The sequence below is a fragment of the Dipodomys merriami genome, unplaced genomic scaffold (assembly GCF_024711535.1).
Source record: "Dipodomys merriami isolate MVZ:Mamm:240054 unplaced genomic scaffold, mDipMer1.0.p SCAF_366, whole genome shotgun sequence".
In the NCBI taxonomy this organism is placed as follows: domain Eukaryota; kingdom Metazoa; phylum Chordata; class Mammalia; order Rodentia; family Heteromyidae; genus Dipodomys; species Dipodomys merriami.
In genome coordinates, this window is record NW_027205226.1 from 233,899 (window position 1) to 253,959 (window position 20,061).

Here is a 20,061-nt window from a genome sequence, read left to right on the forward strand (position 1 = left end):
CCATCCTGAATAGGAATTCAGAACTTCCACTGAAGTGTGATTTGTAAAAATAATAATAATAATAATGGGTACATGTTTAATAATTGCCTTTTAAAAAAATTGTCTAATTTAGCATACAGGGCTGGATCCCCAGTGAAGCAGTTTATATTCATGTTTCCTTCAACAAGATGTACTTTTAATGATTGTATTTTCCAACTCTAGGCATTTCATTAATCTGGTGGGTTTTGATAGTGAATAATTCATTGCTGAAGTTTTAAATTGCCTTTTGTATTTAAACATGTTGCGTGCTTAAGCTTATTTTATATTCTGTATCAGAAAAATCCATCACTCAAATTCTTGGGGGTCTGACTCCACTCTTGCTTATGCTGCCTCTTCTCACAGGCGTCTTTCTATGCCTTAAAGGACTGACGCTTGCTGACCAGAGTCTCTGAACCCTGTGAAACTTGAATTGTGAACTCAGATCTTCAGGGAGGAGACTTAAAAGGGCGCTTCTTCCGAAACCCCTCGTGCATTCCTTTCCAGAACCACTCTAAGTCAACTTAACGGCTTCCCATTTCCTGGGTCATGTAGAAGATAAATTTGAACCAAATACTCAGGCCTAGATTCACTGTGTGTGTGTGTGTGTGTGTGTGCGCTTGTGTGTGTGTGTGTGTGTGTGTGCTTGTGTGTGTGTGTGTGTTACAGATCAGCTTACCAGCCAGTAACTGCTCTGATTGATATATACCTCTCCCCTCTACGTCTTTATTACTGTCTATACCACCCTTGTGTTACGTGAACAAATGCAGCTTCTCTGTTATAGATGCATAGCTCAGTCCTTTCTCAGAGCCCATAACTGACAGCTATTTCTGTTGTTCTGCTTCACTATCAGGCAGACCTTAAAACATCAAATCTAGACTTGTAAAATAATATTCTATGAAATGAGCTCCAAGAAAAGGAAACAGGAGGCCTTTGCAGTTGCCATTGTTGCTGGGTTTTGTTTTCTTTTCCTTTGGTCTGGTTTGTTAGTTTGTATTGGGAGGGAAAAGGGGGCCACAGAAAAGGTGGGACGAGCGTGAGCACATACAATAGTGATGCTACAAAAAACAAAAACCAAGAAAGTCTAATCTACCCTTGAATCCCGAGTAAACATTCTGAAAGCCTGGATCTGTGGGTCTTAGTTCCCACTTCCCACCTACTTAGGACTTAATGGAATTAGAACCAGCCTCTTGGTAAGAGGCAATGGTCAACATCCTGTCTGGTTTTCAGTGTCATCTCCCCGTAGCCAGGGATTTCCCTTAACAATATGCAAGCCCAGTCATTCCAAAGGATTTGTGTATTATATGCAGCTAGCCATTTTCTATCAGAGGATTTTGAGCTCCTCTAGCCTATCAAATAGCCAGATAGACACTGTGCAAACAATTCCCAAGTGATGCGGTCACTGCCCAGGAGGAGGAGGTAGTGCCTGGCACTGTCAGAGTTCAGAGGAAAGGCATGGTCTCACCTGGCACCAAGGGGCTTCACTGAGGAGCTGGTATTTAGAATGAACTTACAGTTCAAGTCACATATGAACACGATTACTCCTTTTTTCTTAGTGAGAGTAGATGTGGGCAAGGAAGGCTCAATCCCTTCTATCTCATTCAAGGTAAAACAAGGAAGAGGTGAGCTAAGGATTATAGCTGAGCAAGTGTGTATTCAGCATGTAAAAGGCCAAGTTAGACCTATCCCCTCTCTACGGTACCTCTACCTGTACTTAAAGTACCCAGTAATTGGGTTGCATGTTGATTTGTTCTAAAGAGAGATCAAAGAGATGGTCTAAGACAAGCGATATCAAGAACATGTAGAAGACATGAGAAATGAAGCCTATTTAGCTCAGGGCTGGGTTCACCCCACCTGTCCTGATAAGACATCATCATCTTTCAGGTGCTCTTCTGGGGTAGGGAGCGGGGGTGGGGAGCAAATGAACCTTTCTAATGAATATCTCACCAAACCGATTCCTACAGCACCTGGTGTCTTATCTGGCTGCCATGCGGAGCCTCTCTTTAGGGAGCCTTGGGTTTCAAAGCAGTCCTCAATGACTGCGGAGAAGAGCTTGGCAGAATATAGTCTTTTGGACCCAGGATATTCCCTGCTGCTAGGTGTAAGCAGTTCTGAGCATTTCCCTGGGCAGGACCTGCAGCTCAGGAGGGGCTCTCTTGCCAGAGAAGGCACTTTTGTTTTGTGCAAGGTACAGAAATATCCCAAAATGTTTCCCTTGTTTTAGAAAGGGGGAGAAGGGGTGTTGCTTCAGTGAAGAAATGAGAGCATCATTAAAGTCGTTACCTTCAATATTCAGTAAATGCAACAATTCCTGGTAACTCTAATTAAAGAATAAGGAATTCCTTAATTCCCTCCCGTACCACTCAGGCCCTAGCCTGAGGCTTAGAAAAACAAGCTCAGCTTCTCTGAGCAATATCTATATCTGGGACTGGAATGTTCTGGAAAATGCTGAAAGAAATCTGACTGTACTCATTTGAGCAGTATGTCAACAGGGAATATGTTGTTTTGTTTCTTTTAAAGAAAAACAAAAGCAACATGATCGTGAGCTTAATTAAAGTTGTTTGTAATGATTTAATTAGATTTTATAGCACTGTGAATGTTCATATGGCCAGGGACCTTTCTGTCTTTTCTAAGATTGGTAGGTAGAGATCTCACGTGTATTACAATTTTACCTAACCCCTAATTTCATCTCCTGATGAGGGAGGGACAGGCATCATCATCATACTCAGGTAATTGCTTGATCAGATGGCTTAATTGTGCTCTCAACAGCACCGACAACACGTAGGCTATTTTTCCTAATGTGTTTTTAACAAAAGCACTAACTAATTACATGGTTTTCTACTCAGGGCAGTGGAGATGAAGAAATGAAAATCTATTCTTCAAATCTCTGTTAAATGCATGTTTGCATATAGAACACAGAAATAAGTGGTGAAATAATTAGCTGAATTGCCTCCTTCTGCTCTAACTTCACGACTCATCTGCATGCTGAAGTAGTCTGTGTAAATCCTAGAGCTGCATTTTCACCATGGATGGTGTTTGAACATCTGTGATTTCTGAAAATGTCATAATAACCACTTTGCCTGCAAGTCTATCCTGGGGAGCCAGAAAAGACCATGTTATCTTGGCATGTCTAAAAGCAATAGAGGCTTAGGAGAAGTAAGGATAAATGTGCTCCTGCTTAGAAGAAAGTGTTAGGCATGAGGCCAAATGGTCTCACAGAGTCCCGAATTTAACTAGCATTGAATTGACTTTCGTTTAGGTGAACTTTCTCTTCAACTAGACAACATACTTAGTTTAAAAACTTGTCTCTTAGCCTATAGGAGAAAAATTTTTGTCAGCTACTCACTGGACAAGGGGTTAATATTCAGAAAGTATAAAGAGCTCAAACACTTAAACATCACATAAACCTATAATACATGGTCAAATGCATTGGGCAGATTAATTCTTCAATAAAACAACACAACTTGCCAGTAAATACACAAAGGTTTAACATCACTCTCTGTAAAGGAAATGCAAATCAGAATAAAACAGTCCATGTTACCCAAGTCAGAACATCTCTCCTTAAGAAAACAAATACTAATGGGAAGGAATGGGAAGGGGAAACAAAGGAGGAGGCTACAATGCTTGATAAGAAATGTACTCATTATCTTGCCCATGTAATTATAAGCTGTACAGTATTTTCACAATAAAAAAAAGAAAACAAATACCACATGCAATCAAGGATGGAGGAGAAACTCATTCTATATTGTACTATTTTATATATGTGTGTATGTGTTATACATGTGTACTTATATCTACTGGGAATGCAAATGAGTACAGCCGCTGTGGAAGTCAGCATGGAAGCTCCTCAGAATCTAAAACTAGAACTACCACATGATTCTGCACGTGGACCACCCTCAGGCATATCTCAGGATGTGAGTCAGTCCTCCGTATTCATATCTATAGCAACACTACTCACAATAGGCAAGTTACAGAATCGGCCTATGTGCCCATGAACAGATGAATGGCTAAATATAATGTGGTACATATGCATACTCTGGAGTACCATTCAGCCATAACAAATCATGTCACTAGCAGGAAATGGATGGAACTAGGTAGCGTGTTAACTAAAATATGCTAGACTCAGAGAGATAAATATTGCATGCCTTATTTTAGAAACTATATATAAAGTTTTATCTATCTGGACATGAACATAAATGGGAATTATCTGAGGGGAGAACAGAGCATCGGAGGGAGAGAAGGATAAGGGGAGAATATGATCAAAGTGCATTTTATGCATGAAAAAGTCCTAGTAAGTCCATTTTTTAATCTCAAGGAGGATTTTTTTGGAAAGGGCAGAAGGAAGGGTGGAAAATTAAATAGAGGTTGAATATGAGCAAAATATTTTTCATGAATGCGATGAACACATCACAGCAAAATTCACACATTGTACAATTAATATGCACTGATGAAAACTAGGAACAAATATTATCTCATACGCCTGGCTACATCCGTCATCCCTAGAAACACAGCACACCTGTATCACTCTTCCTGGCTCAGAATACTGTCTTGAAATGGAGAATTTGAAGTCACCAGTGGATTTGATATTCAGACAAGTGACTGTGTTGAACACTACTATTAAAATTTTACTCAGCCCAATACACATCTGCTCTCTCCATTTTCTTCTGCTAATAAAACCATCATGAAATGGGCTCCACCTGTAGCCTCATCAGCCTGGGCGTGGTGCTTGGTTATAAACGGACGGACACACGGCTCAAGATGAGTGACTACAATCCTTCCTACGGTGTAACATAGTCGGTGGTAAATTTGAGAACAAGTAAATCCTGAGCTTTCATAACCTGTGTTTCTCTTCAGAGGAGACAGACCTCTTGGAAGCCAAATAGAGACAAAGAAAAGCAAATGACGGAGCAAGTGCAATGTTATGAATGATGAATTTTCCTTTCTTTTTTTTCCCTGAGGTCTGGTAACCTCAGTGTATTCTCTATCCTTGCATAGCAGAAATTCTTTGTTTGCTGATTTAAGCTAAGTTTGAGTTGTATGTTGTTCTCACTTAAAGTTAAAAGCATCCTGATAATACAACTGGGATTTTACAGCCTTACAGCTTTTTTCCCCCTTCTCTCCACTCATGGAGGTTTTAAAAAACCTAACTCCTGGGGCTGGGAAGGTGGCTCAGTGGTAGAGCGCTTGCCTTGCATGCCTGAGGCCCTGGGTTCGACTGCTCAGCACCACATAACCAAAAAGAAAAATGCTGAAAGTGGCGCTGTGGCTCAAGTGGTAGAGCGCTCGCCTTGAGCTGAAGAGCTGAGGGACAGCGCCCAGGCCCAGAGTTCAGGCCCCACGACCGGACCCCCAAAAATAAAACAAAAAACCCCCCTAACTCCTGAGTCAGGCTGGAGTTCAAATAACCTATTGAGCTGCATGCTGTCTATTCTATGTTAACCTTGAAATAGGATTTTTCATTTTTTCCTTTCACAAGTTTGTTTTTTTTTGAGGGGGGGTCAGTTGTGGGTCTTGAACTCTGAGCCTGAGCTCTGTCCCTCAGCTCTTCAGCTCAAAGCTAGTGCTCTATGACTTGAGCCACAGCGCCACTTCCAGTTTCCTGGTGGTTCATTGGAGATAAAAGTCTCATGGAATTTCTTGCCCAGGCTGGCTTTGAACCATGATCCTCAGATCTCAGCATCCTAAGTAGCCATTGGCACCTGGCACAAGATTTGTTTTTTTGTTTTTTTGGTCGTGGGGCCTGACTCTAGGCCTGGGCGCTGTCCCTCAGCTCTTCAGTCAAGGCTAGCGCTCTACCACTTGAGCCACAGCGCCACTTTCTGTTTTTTCTGCTAATGTGGTTCTGAGGAATGGAACCCAGGGCCTCATGCTTGCGAGGCAAGCGCTCTACCACTGAGCCACCTTCCCAGCCCTACAAGTATACTTTTTTAAATGATGCCAACAGTTAAAACATAAACATACAAAACAAACTGAGCAGAAAGCTTCTCTTCACAAGTTAATTTTCACTTAAAGATAACATTTCACTTTGGGACTGGTAGTGGTACTTTCTTCATTTGATTTTTTAAATTAGATGGAATGATACAGAAAATAAAACAGTACAGCCCTTAAGCACAATGTCATGGTAAAGAACACTGGCACTGGCAGGCCCCTGGAGGGCAGGGCAGCTGAGGAAAGCCAGTTTCTTACCCACCACCTGTCCCAATTACACACCACCTGTCCCAATCAGCCTGTCCTTCAGGGGCTCTAGCCCGAAACTGTTCAAACTCGCAAACCAAGTTATATGCTAAAGGTTCCTGCTGACTTCGGCCATATAAACACTGCTACAATCAAACTCTGCGTGACCTCTCTGATCCCCACCAGGAGTTTGCCCGAGAGCGTACCCCAATAAGCTTTCCTTCCTTCACCTTTACCTCCTCCTGCGTGTTCTTTTCCTCACCTAAAACCTTACAAATACATGTTCAATAAATGCTGTGTTTTCACTGCTATTGGTATTTAGATATTACTGTCGTAGTGACTGGTAGATAACCCCATATTCACTCTGTCCCTCCTTTAATTACTTTCAGATTGTGGCTAGGCACATAGTTGTGACTAAAAACTGCATTTCCCAGCCTCCTTTGCAGCTTGGGGGTAGCATGTGATTAAGCCCTGGCCAACAGAAAATGAGCAAAAGTAATGAGGTGGCTTCTAGCCATTCCCCTTTTCTTCTCCAGGCACCCCGGCCCCAGGGACAGAAGCTCCACAGTTACAATGACTGAGAATGACCACACTGCAAGCTCGGGGGATCCGGCCAACCGCCGCCCTCCCTGTGGGGACTGAATACTGACCTCAGGCTGCTCGTGTAGAGAGTTTACATGAACGAAGAGACAAAAGCGGATCCCACTCAATTCTGTCCCATTTGGGTTTCTGTGACAGGAGCGAAAACCTCAGTTCTAACTGATATACAATTAATACTTTAAATATTATTTGCACATACTCCTTCCAAAAGCCTGAGGGACACAAGGGTGAGTACAATGAACCTAGGACAAGGGCCGGGCGCCAGTGGCTCACGCCTGTCATCCCAGCTACTCAGGAGGCTGAGATCTGAGGATCGCGGTTCAAAGCTAGCCTGGGCAGGAAAGTCCGTGAGACTCTGATCTCCCATGAACCACCAGAAAACCAGAAGTGGTGCTGTGGCTCAAATGGTAGAGTGCTCGCCTTGAGCTGAAGAGCTGAGGGACAGCGCCCAGGCCCAGAGTTCAAGCACCATGACCAACCAAAAACAAACAAACAACAAACAATAACTAGGACCACTCTATTTAATAAACCAATAGCTGGGGTGGGAGGAGGGATCAGACTGTGGAACTGAGCTCTCGTTATCAGATGATATGTGACTTTCCCAGACTATGGAGGGAAAGGTGTGGCGAACAAGGCCTGAGGAGGAAAGGCGAAATGGGGCCTCTGCCATCGGGGATTTGTCCTGAAATCACCACTGTCTAATGTCCAAAGCAAACGCACTCATTAGAGTTGGCTAGGTGCCATTTTGTATTTTCCTAAAGTCTCAAAACCCTCATGGTTGGCTTTTTTGAAGCAGTAGATCAGAATAGTGAAATCTATGCTAGCCGGTTCCCGGACTGCTGACGTCTGCCAGGCTGTCTGCATGGAACTCTCTTCCTGAGAGGATCCAGACGTGGCCAGGGCCGCCACTCCTGTCCCCCAGTGCTGCCGAGAGGAAGCGTGCTGAGGCTCCCCTGGCTCCTGCGGCCTTCACGGATGCCCGGTGCCCCTGCCTCCCTGACCACAGGACTTATATCCAGCTAACTACCAAAGAAGCTGAAAGCAGAGGCAGGATTCAAGTGGCAGAGTACCAGCCTTAAGCAAAGAGTGCTAAGGGACAGTGGCCAGGCCCTGAGTTCAAGCTCTAGTATGAGCGTGCACATGCACATGCCACATTCACACATGTATGCACGCACGCACGCACGCGTACACACACATACACACACACACACACACACACACACACACACATAAGAAAAAGCAAGACCTCACTCATGAACTATTTACAAAGACCATTCTCCCCCCCATGGGTCTGGATAGTCCGGGCCTACCCCAAAAGTTCCCAAATAATGACTGCTTCTGCTGCTGGAGAGAAAGCCCCAGAAACGTCTCATTCCTGACAGGCACAGAGGCCGGATGCCGGGGAGCCTGAGAAAACCTGGCCCCCAGAGCCCTGGGGAAAGGCCTCACAGGTCCACGCCCTTGATTGTTCCAGCCTTCAGAAGCTCCCGTTGCTGAGAAATGTCGGCCCCCAGAGAAGGCGCTCGCCAAGAACTTTTCAGACATGACCTTTACTTGGTCGCAATTGTTGGAGACCATTAAGATGCGCCGAGGAGATAATAGCATCCACAGTGACAATACACTGCAAGAAATGCCAGCCGGGGAGGCGGGCACGCCCGGCCACTGCCCCCACCACGCTCACTTTCAGAAGGGAAGAGAAATGTTTTCCTCTGCAGCGCCCTCAGCTCCCCATCCCTCTTCTTTGTCTAGACATAAATGAGCCATTTGCTAATTGTTTAACAGCGATTAAGAAAGTTAAGTGTGAAGGGGAGAGGCAGAGAAAGCAGATGGCTGTTTGTGAGCTTGCGTGCCAATTACCAGCAGCTGAGCTGGGGCCACAGCCCAGAGCTGGCTCTCGGGATACCTGGAGGCCCGCAGCGCCTGGTCCCTACAGGCCAGCCTGGGCCCTGGGCTGCAGGCTGGGAAGAGAGCAATGCACCCCAGACGTCAGAGCCCCGGTCCAGGCGTCCGTGAAGCCATCCTTTCCTGGTCATAAAATCCCTCTAGAGTCAGGAGTAGACCAGCGGGGACCTGCCCTGCGCCCTCCTGCGCTCCCCAGGCCCGCATGCTTGTGACTGGTGCTAGTCAGCAGTGTTCAAGCTGCTTTTCCCTGGAACATTCCATCTTTCTTTGCAGGTAACAAAAGAGAAAGGGTTTCTCAGCTCCCAGATGTACCAGGTGAAGCCGCAAAGCTGTTGGCAGGAAGGCCTGCAAGTCCAGCCAAGACGAAGATGAAATCCTTCGGACGGCTGGGCTTGGGCCCAAAGTGACTTTCACTGTCTGAAATCCAGTTGCCAAGACCAGCTGCCACCTCTACACCGCTTTAGCTGGTGCCCAGGCCGTGCTGGAGCAGCCCCTGAGGACTGCGCTTTGGGGATCCGCACAGTTCACCCTGCCTTCCGGTCCTGCCCAGACTTTCTTTCCTTCTTATACAACTGCAGGCAGATGTAAAACTGAACAATCAACCCACCGTCTACCCATCTGCTCATCCACCAATGGTCAGGTCATTCCAGGCAAAGTCCAGCCCTGTTCACGTGCTCTTCAACCCCTACTAGCCACGACCCCTACCTGTTTCTCTAGACTCATTCCTGCAGTAAGTCAACCCCCATCTCCACCCTGAAGGTGACCGCCATGTTGACATCGGGGCTCTAGTGCGCCACCCCCCGCCCCGCCCCCAGCCTTGCTTCCTGTTCCTCTTCATGCCCCTCCTCCTGGAGACAGGAGCCCCCTGACCCGTCTTTTGCTCATTCTTTCCAGTCTTGAGATCTCAGTGGGACCAACACCTCCTCTAAGAAGACCGCTGACACCTCCAAACTGGGAGATGGCGGAGGACTTTCAACAACTATTGTCTTGATCTGTTTTCTGGTGCTGTAAGAAAATGTCTGAGGTTGGGAACTGTATGAAGAAGTTTATCCAGCTCGCAGGGCCTCCTGGGCTACACATGCATCCTGATGATGGCATCTTAGTGAGAGTGTGAGACAAGATCTCGTGTTAAAACAGGAATCCAGAGCCCTGGCCGAGGCTGGCTAAGAGACTCAGTCCACACCACCGGTGCTGATCTCTTCCAAGGGCCCAGCTGATCCAATTACCTCAGAGGAAAGCTGACTTCTTACTGGCCCCACCACAGCCACTGGAACCCAATAATCTTCCAAACCACCTGTTCTTCTGCTAGTAGATCGCTTCTCAATTTGTCAATCTTCCTTGTAATTTCCATGAAAACTGGGACTTTGTCTGCTTCATCCTTAGCCATATCCCTAGTACTTAGCCCGGTGATTGACACACCATTAGAAAGGACTCAATAAGTATTAATTGGATTTCTGCACTACATCAGCTTTCCTTGCTGTGATATCCTAAGCAGTTAAGGACTGCCTAGGGTAAAATGACGCTGGCTGCCCAGAAGCTGAGCCCAGGGTCCCGGTCTACTTCCCCTCTGAGTGGGTTGAGTGGGCGGCTGGCCTGCAGTGTTGATTCCCGGCAGGGTGGCTCCACGGCCCCACGGAATTGGAATACACTGGTGCCGTGCATGTACGCGGGTACCGCGTCTCAGACTGTGAATTCCTACCGATGCTCTCTTTGATCCTGGGAGGGGGAAGAACTCTGAGTGGTTCCCTGGAGTGGGATCGCTGAAGAAGCCTGCCTCAGACGAGAGTCCTAACAGCCCTCAATTCTAGAAGCCTCCGACTCTCCAGGGCCCAGACACAGAAGGAAAGTGTATCTGATGTCCCCCAGGGAGAGACAGCAGTGTCAAAGGTGGGCTGACACTCAGACTGCCTTCCTCCGGACACGCCAAACGGCTCTGCACAGGCTTCAGGGCCAATCAATATACACGCACAGCTAGAACTTGTCATTATGGGGTGTAGGTTTCCATGGTGATGGCATGATTGGAAAACAACACATTGTTGCCCAAACTATTTTTTTTTAATGAATTTGACTCAGCAATATGAAATCACCTTTGGTTATCTGTGCATCCTGGCCTCCTCTGTCCTTTCCTGACGCTAATGATCCACAAAGACCAAATCACCACGGGCTGGGAAATCAGTCATTCATTATGTTAAGTGAGCATCCACTACTATTCTCCAGTGATTTGTCGAGTGGTCATGTGTTCACGAGAAGCAAGTAAAATGCCCTGTAGTAAAGCCACCGGGCTCGGGGCAGAGGTCTTGAATGACGCACCCACAGCTTTGATGGAGGCATAGTTGATCCATTTCACTCGGGAAGCAGAGAGGAATCAAGGACACTGATGCCAAGAATCATTACATCTTCCCTGCCATACTGCCGCTCCTCCATCCCTCTTCTCTGTGTGTGTGTGTTTTTTTGGAGGGGGCTGTTTTGTTGGTCAGTCATGGGGGCTTGAACTCTGGGCCTGGGCGCTGTCCCTCAGCTCTTCAGCTCAAGGCAAGCACTCTACCACCTGAGCCACAGCGCCACTTCCAGTTTTCTGGTGGTTCCTTGGAGATCAGAGTCCCACAGCCTTTCCTGCCCGGGCTGGCTTTGAACCTGACCTTCAGATCTCAGCCTCCTGAATAGCTGGGATGACAGGGGTGAGCCACCAATGCCCAGCACTTCTGTTTTAACCTCAAACAGAAGTGGGGGGAGTGACGGGTTCCAGACAGAAGACCATGGGTGTCAAACCGCCACAGGCTTTGTCTCTTGGGATGCCAGTGTGCCGTATTTAGTAGCTTGGTCCTTGGCTTTGGACCCTTTGCACGATGGGACCCTGGGGGAGGAGGTAAGGCCTTCCTGCTTCTCTGGTGCCTTCCTGCTTCTCTCTCTGCTGGACGGCTGCCGTGCAGTGAGCAGCGTCCTCAGTCCCACGCTCCCATCATAATATACTCTGCCATCACAGGCCAGCAGCCACAGAGCCAGACGGCGGTGGACTGAGACCTCTGCGACCACGCCCACGCGGCTCCCTGTCATCAGCTGACTGTGTCCGGCGCTTTGTGACAGCAGTGGAGGGCTGACTTACATACCACATGTGAAGAGCGGGAGGAACAAGCCAGCTTCTGCCAAGGCCGCCATAGCGGCTCTCCTTTTCTTCTGGGAGGAGTTTTAAGGTGGGGAAACAGAATTCAGGCAGGCAGGTGCTGCTGGCCTTTGTAGACTATGCCCAACGCCACACCGAGATCAGTCCAAGAATCAACGCAAGAGCTTCTTCAAATCCCAATCCTGCCTACTAAGCCAGCTCTCTACCGGTACCTGAAAGCAGGCGACTTCACGTATACAAAAGGCAATGTCACAGCCCAGACCGGGGTCCCTGACCAGCAACTATTCCCAGAGACATTCCCCAGGCAACTGACAGTATTTCAAGCCACCACATCTGGCAGGCGGCAAGGTCAGGGCCATGGGGACCTGGCCTTTTAGTTCCACCTGTGAATAAAAGAAGTGCCAGAGCAGGTTTTGCCCAGGGCTTGATGACTGCATACCACTTGAACACAGAACCCTAATCCCCTGCTGATACCTCATGGCTGGACTCCAGTCTCCAGCTGGAGTATCGGGTTGTTCATTCCGGAGTTGAAGGCAATTATTTGAACAGTACAAATTGGATCTTCACGAAGACAGAAGCATTAAAAGGAACTGCTAACTCTGCCAATGCCCTGGGCTGGGTGTTTAGCTAAGGATCTTGGCCAGAACTGGGATGGCTTATTTTTTTAGTCACTAAACTCTGTCTCTGTCATCCTGGCAAACGCACAGCGCGCTGCACACATGAGAATCCCCGGCTGCTCTCGACCCAGTACTACTTCTGAGCACCCATCCTGAATGCGCCCCATGTCGAATACATGCAGATGTCTTCCCACCCGTGTTTTCTCCCATCCGTGTTTTCTGCCCAACTGGCAGTGGGCAGTAGGCAGCTACTGAAAGAGGGAAGGAAGACCTGTCCTACACGTGATTCTGGAACGGCAAGGAATCAGACTGCAGGGCCTCGCTAACACAAGGAAAGTCACCTTTATATACGCCAGGTAGTAAGTGCATGTCCTTCACATGGTGTCATCTGTTCCCTCGCTCTCTTCCATCCCCTCCTGCCCATCTCCTCCCTTGATGAACTCTACTTTCGGTGAACAAAAGCATAGGATGCACGCATCATCACAAGATCATTAGGGGAAAGTGGCTAGGGCCCAGAATCACCAGAATTCACCTCGGAGCTGGACTGCCAGAGAGCTTCCCCAGGGCCCGGCCATTCCCTGCGGACTCCACAAGGGCTCACAGAGGAGAGAAGCCATCAGCGCCCCCGCAGCAGGGGGAGGGCAGCGGGGGCAGAGGAGAGGACGGAGACCCACACAGCGCCACACAGCACGGGGGCCGGGAGCAAGCAGGGCGTTGACAGCGTGCTGTCCGCGGGCTCCTCGGCCCAGGGGAGCTGCCAAGCAGCTCTGCTGCTGCTGGATGAGGTGGGCGGCGGCAGAGCTCCCGTCCCGACATGCACTGTTCACAAGGTAGTGACCCGAGCCCCTGCCCCCTCAGACCCAGCTGTGTGACCCGCATCCTCCACTTCACTCCTCCGGGCCCCTCTGGGTTTACTTCCGGGTCGCAGGCAATTATACACCGCTTTCCCTGTGGTGCCTCTCCGGCAGAGCGCTCTCTGAGCACATCTGCCTGCCAGCTGTTCAAGGGCAGGGCCCTGAGCCACCAAGGGACTCAGACCGGACGCATGAGCAAACCTGGGGGCTTTCTAATGACCGAAACAACAAGCACCATGAAGACTGACCTTGGAGGTGTAGGTGTGGCCGTCCGAGCCGCAGACCATGGCTGACTGCGCCGAGGGGCAGGGCTTGCACTTGACCAGACTCGACGGACCAACCCAGGGTTGGTGGGCCGCGCCGCCCTTCTTTTGCCTAAGAAGAAGAGGGGAGACGTTAGCTCAGGTTTTACTCCCCATTAGTCCTTTCAGGCTCGCAGAATACAAGATGGAACACGTAAATGAAATAGCCCTCCGCCAGGCAGGGGGGACCCTGACCACCCCAGCCACGCAGCCATTCCTTCACGCTCACTGATGGGGGCTAAAGGTGTTGCCACAAAAGCCCAGATGGTCACCATTAAAATGTTGTACACTATCATGAAACACAATTCCAAGGCGCCGGTGGCTCACGCCTGTCATCCCAGCTACTCAGGAGACTGAGATCTGAGGATCGCAGTTCAAAGCCAGCCAGGGCAGGAAAGTCCGTGAGACTCTGATCTCCAATGAACCACCAGAAAACCAGAAGTGGTGCTGTGGCTCAAGTGGTAGAGCACTCGCCTTGAGCTGAAGAGCTGAGGGACAGCGTCCAGGCCCAGAGTTCAAGCTACATGATCGACAAAACAAAAACAAAAAAAAACCCACACAATTCCATTACTCGTAGACACAGAGAGGGATTCACAGTGCCTTTTGAAGGAACAAGTACGGATGCAGTTCAACGCCAGGTGTGGCCCAGCAGAAGGCCTCTCAGAGCTGAGGGGCAGCCTTCCGTTTGAGTGACACACAGGCAAGCGCGTGATCACGTGGGACAGACACACAGCACCCAGCCCATCCAAAGGCCTTGATCGCGGCTGGAGAAAACGATCGCTGGATATATTTTAAAGCAATTTCAGCCGGGCTCCCGATTTGCTAGTCGATACCGGCTCTGGGGTGATGTCACTCCCAACGGCCCAAATCATCAGAATTCTCTCTTTTCATTCCAGCTCCGGTCCCCCAGCCTAACCTTTGTCATAATGATAAATGACACCATTAGGATGGCTTGTGTCCACAGAAGTAACCTCATCTCTGTATCATAAAACCACCGAAATAGAGGCCTGCGGTGGCTGCCCCCCCTTCCTCCCCGAGCCCAAGCTGCTCTCCCAGAAAACCATTCAGAGGGACACTCCTGGCCAGGGGGCTGGGCTCAGGTAGGGGACAAGTGTCTGCACTGCCCATCAATCAAGCAATTACCATGTCCTTGAAGAGCGTTTGCATGGCAGCCCTGCAAAGAGGTGGCAGTACGTCAGACGCTGCAACCATCTAGACACAGGTTCAGACTCAGCACTGACACTCACGCCACCACGACAAGGTATTCCATCCTGCCAGCCTCAGTTGAGAGTCCCAACCTGCCGGCTTTCCTAAGGGAGGAAGGAGAACCTCCAAGAGGGGCCGAGTCTTGCCTGAAGTCACGGGTGGGTCTCGTGGCTGGGCCCAGGGAAACAGTTACAGTCGCAGGGAAGTATCCACGGATGCATCTTTGTCTTCATGCATCTCAGTCCAACTAGAACACTAGCTTCAAAGTTCTTTGAGATGTAATAGACGGAGTGAATGAGATCAAAGTGTAGGATAGGCACGCATTCAGCTATCACAAGATGAAACCTCTCTGTGTAATCACTAGACCCGGACTTAAAAGTTCTTTGCAGACAGCTCTGTGTGTGCTTCACCGATTTCTCGCTTCCACAGTGGCTACCCACATTGGCCCCACCTCTCTGCCAATACTGAAGAAGAATGCCAGGTACCCCTGGCTCACGTCTGTAATCCCAGAAACTCAGGGGGCTGAGACCGGGGGATTAAGGTTTGAAGCCATCCTGGGCTTCAAGAGTCCAGGAGACTCTTATCTCCCATGAACCAGCAAAAAAAGCCAAAAGTGGAGCTGTGGCTCAAGTGGTAGAGCACCAGCCTTGAGTGGCAAAGCTAAGGGACACTGCCCAGGCTTTGAGTCCAAGCTCCAGTACGAGCATGAGTGAACAAACTTAAGAATGGAAGAAAAGAAAAGAAAAAAAGGAAACCTATCACTTAATATTCAGGTCACGTGGCCTTGCGGTCTGGAGCTCGGCTTCAGCAGACATGCTTGCTCCTCTGGTTGGCGGTGCCGGGGGGGGACCCTGGGAGGGGGGGCTCCACTCACAGAGCAGGCTGGGGTGCATCGTGAGAGATCATGATTCCTTTAGCCCAACGCCACACATTTATCATCATCTGCACAGCAGACTGCCTGACACTGATAATGAATCGGCAGATGCATGGAGAAGTTCCAGCAGCTGGCAGCCCCCTTTTCTGGGGTCAGTTGCTACACATGGAAGCAATTCTGATTATAAGTTTCCAGAAAGGGCCATGAAGTCCAAGGAGCGGCAGGGTGGCTGGGGTGTGTGTGAGTGTGTGTGATGGTGTTCCTGAGGTTGGCTGGGGTGTGTGTGTGTGTACGATGGTGTGTCTGAGGGAGGCTGGGTGTGTGTGAGTGTGTGTGATGGTGTGTCTGAGGCTGGGTGTGTGTGAGTGTGTGTGATGGTGTTCCTGAGGCTGGGTGTGTGTGAGTGTGTGTGATGGTGTTCCTGAGGCTGGGTGTGTGTGAGTGTACAATGGTGTGTCTGAGGGGGGCTGGGTGTGTGTGAGTGTGTGTGATGGTGTTTCTGAGGGGGGCTGGGTGTGTGTGAGTGTGTGTGATGGTGTGTGTGAGGCTGGGTGTGTGTGAGTGTGTGATGGTGTTCCTGAGGCTGGGTGTGTGTGAGTGTGTATGATGGTGTGTCTGAGGGAGGCTGGGTGTGTGTGAGTGTGTACGATGGTGTGTCTGAGGGGGGCTGGGTGTGTGTGAGTGTGTGTAATGGTGTTCCTGAGGCTGGGTGTGTGTGAGTGTGTATGATGGTGTGTCTGAGGGGGGCTGGGTGTGTGTGAGTGTGTGTGATGGTGTTTCTGAAGCTGGGTGTGAGTGTGTACGATGGTGGGTCTGAGGGAGGCTGGGTGTGTGTGAGTGTGTACGATGGTGTGTCTGAGGGAGGCTGGGTGTGTGTGAGTGTGTGATGGTGTGTCTGAGGCTGGGTGTGAGTGTGTACGATGGTGTGTCTGAGGGAGGCTGGGTGTGTGTGAGTGTGTGTGATGGTGTTTCTGAAGCTGGGTGTGTGTGAGTGTGTGTGATGGTGTTTCTGAAGCTGGGTGTGAGTGTGTACGATGGTGTGTCTGAGGGAGGCTGGGTGTGCGTGAGTGTGTAGGGAAGGAGTGTGAAGGGTCTTAGCAGAAGGCTGGAGGGAAGGCGGACGCTGAGCCCCTGGCCGGCTGGCAGCCTGCAGACCATGGCACTCCTGTCTGTAGATCTACCCTGCACCATTCAGTGGCGTAGGGAGGTGAGGCTGGCTGGTGCCTCGTACCTGGGCCTGGTACCGCCCAGATACTCTAGACGTACAGACTCTGCAGTGGCCATTGTACACTTAGGCCCCAAATCCCAGGTCAGGATCAGACAACTCCTTAACACTAAAGTTAGATATCCACCCGCACTTTATAACGGACGAATTAGAGACACGAGGGAAAGTGACTTGCAGGGCCACGCAGACACACAGCCATTACAGCACGCATGTTTGTGCACTGCAGTGATCCAGGACTGTCTGAATCTCCTACCTGGGATCTGTACGTTCATCACTGGGGTTTCGTTTTACATATAGACCTCCTTTCAAATCCTGCCCCCTCTTGGATCTCTAGGTGAGAGGAATACGCTCCACACCCCTGTGAGCAGGCGTGAATCGAATCGTGCTGGGGAAGAACCACAAAGCCTAAGCCATTCCAAGTTCCCCGGCATGGCTGCTCCTTACCTAACCCCAGGGGTGATGGCAGCCAACGCCGTGGTCTCTGTCCGGAGCCCACACGTGGACAGTTACGTATGAGAATCTGGGAGCCCGACCAGGCGTAGCGTCCCTGGCAGCTGTGTTTGTATTTCAATCCCCACAATTCAGAACACATATTTTTTTAAAAAAAAAATCAACCTACTTGGTCAAGATAAGAGACTAAGATTTCTGACTCAAATATTTCCATTCTCTAGTCAAGGAAGAGTGGAATGCAGTGGTGTGTATTGCTGGGCTGGCTATGTCCCGGGTCACAGACCCTCGCCATTGGGGGGAGGGGGTTAGAACGCAGTAATTTGGGCTGGTGGGACCAGGCTTCCCCTTGGTCACCAGGCTGACTCCATCTCGGCCTGGGTAACATTTTCAACCCGGATCATACAGAAAACCCCAGCCTACGTGCTCTTCGTAAGTGACAGCACACAGGACCCTCACCCAGTATTCCTAATTATCACCTGCAAAGCTATTTGGACTCCATCTGTTTTTTCTTAACTTTCAAAAATTCCCCACATTCATGATTTTGAAGAAGGACGCATTGATCGAGTCATGTGACTCCCACCCTGAGAGCCCCATCTGTCCATCTGTTAGGGTGTTCTAGAGCCTCTGAGTTTGGGTATTTACGATTCTACCCTCCCCCCCCCGGCAGCGGCGGTGGAGGTTCTGATGGTTTCTCTGACACACAACACACCTGCACACACACACAGCATGACTGCTATGAAGTTCTGTCATTTTCACTAATTCCTAGAGCGCAGCAAGGACCCTGATACTTCTGTGCCATTGTATCGCCTTTTCCTCCAGCTGGCGTGCCATTTTCCTGCTCCCATCTCCCCTTCATCCTTTCTTCAAGGCTGGTTCAAATGCCACTTCCCCAGGAAGCCTCCCGAGCCTCTGCCTGGGCAGGAAGGCTGCATATATGCTCCACCGTGGCCCAGCGGTCAGTTCTGGTCAGGTCAGACTCCAAACCACTGCCTTGATTCCACCCAACTGAAGAACAAAAGGCGACCGTTATTCCAACAGAGCATGGCCATGTGCAGACTGAAAGCCTGGGCCCGGCCCCTGCATACCTGCCTCTCCCGGCCCTTCCCGGCTTTCCTACCACTCAGTTCTACTGGTTCTGTCTGCAGCCGGACATACTGGCCACGCCCCAGCCCTCCCGTGGGCCATGCAGATTCGGGTGGGGAGGACTTTCTATCCACACAGCAACGCCACTCCTGTTCAAGCTCCTCATTCACTGCCTTCTGGGAAGGATTTCCTGTGACCCTCAGTCCCACAGCATGGCAATGTCTGTCCCAACACAACAACTTTTAGACCTGGCAGTGACACTCAGTGCAGCATGAAGTCTGTTTGTTTTTTGGCCTCTGCACACTCCCCAAGCATCGCTGGGTCTTCTTTTGGATTTAGGAGACAAGGTCTTATTATGTAGCCCGAGCTGGCCGTGAACCTCTGATCCTCCCTTCCTGTGTCTCCCATGCCCAGTGCCCAGCAGTGCCTGGTCTTAACTGTTTCTGTACTTCTGTTATTGGGAAAAATGGGTTGATCCTTGTTGTACGAACCTACGCAAAATAAGTGAATTCATTACATAAGAACTTCTGGGCTGGGAAGGTGGCTCAGTGGTAGAGCGCCCTGGGCATGAGGCCCTGGGTTCATTTCCTCAGCACCACATAAGCAGAAAAAGCTGGAAGTGGTGCTGTGGCTCAAGTGGTAGAGCACTCGTTTTGAGCTGAAGAGCTGAGGGACAGCGCCCAGGCCCAGAGTTTAGGCCCCAGGACTGACCCAAAAAAAAGCTATATAAAAAATAAAAATAAAAACAGAACTTCAGAAATTTTTATTTCTAGAAATTATTAGTACTAACAAGGAGACAAAAATAGTGTGTGTTTTAAACAGCAACAACAAAAAAATCCAAGGGCCTCTTGTTTCCAGAAATTCTCATTCAGAGTCTTCCCCCAAACTATTAGGAAAGGAGTAAACGGGCTCCAGGCACAGCTGAGGAGCCCCATGTGTGGAGCCCACTGGAATCGCCAGACAGCAGCAGTTGCACGGCTCTTCGTATTTGAAAACACAACTCAGAATTGCTGGCTTTTTACAGAATGTTTGCTGTTTCTGTTACTTTTTTTTTTTCTTTAGATAAAGTCTTGCTATATAGCCCAGGCTGCCATGATTGTAGGTGTGGACCACTTGCACTCAGCCACTTTTCTAGTTATTCAGTATATCTGGTTTTTTTTGGGTGGGGGGTCCGGTCGTGGGGCCTGAACTCTGGGCCTGGGCAATGTCCCTCAGCTCTTCAGCTCAAGGCTAGCGCTCTACCACTTGAGCCACAGCGCCACTTCCAGCTTTTTTCTTTTTGCTTATGTGGTGCTGAGGAATCGAACCCAGGGCCTCAGGCATGCAAGGCAAGCGCTCTACCACTGAGCCACCTTCCCAGCCCAGGTATTTTTTTCTTAAGTAGTAAACATGAAGTTTAGAGATATTTAAAAGAAATTTAGCCTCAGAGGAAAATTTCAACAAGTGAGAGCGCCCGCCAGCCTTCCAACAACACAAAAACTCACACCTTCTAACAGATGAATGGGACTTAGGTAACAGGACGCGGAATCACATGCTCATTTCCATGTAAAGTCCCACTGCTCGGAAACTGTGCTCACTTTTGCTTCGGAGGATTCTGCCAAATAGGTTACGCAGCTGGATCTACTAGCACCCATTTCA

At 49.3% G+C, this 20,061-nt stretch overlaps 1 protein-coding gene across 1 annotated transcript in view; it reads right to left on the minus strand.

Moving 5' to 3' along the window:
• The window catches only part of LOC138804466 (testican-1-like), a 346,831-nt gene that overhangs the window by 71,842 nt on the left and 254,928 nt on the right, over positions 1-20,061 (minus strand). Inside the window, exon 5 of the mRNA XM_069988735.1 lies at positions 13,532-13,658. Within this exon, the coding sequence (XP_069844836.1) occupies positions 13,532-13,658 (127 nt within the window). The remainder of the gene's footprint in view (positions 1-13,531; positions 13,659-20,061) is intronic.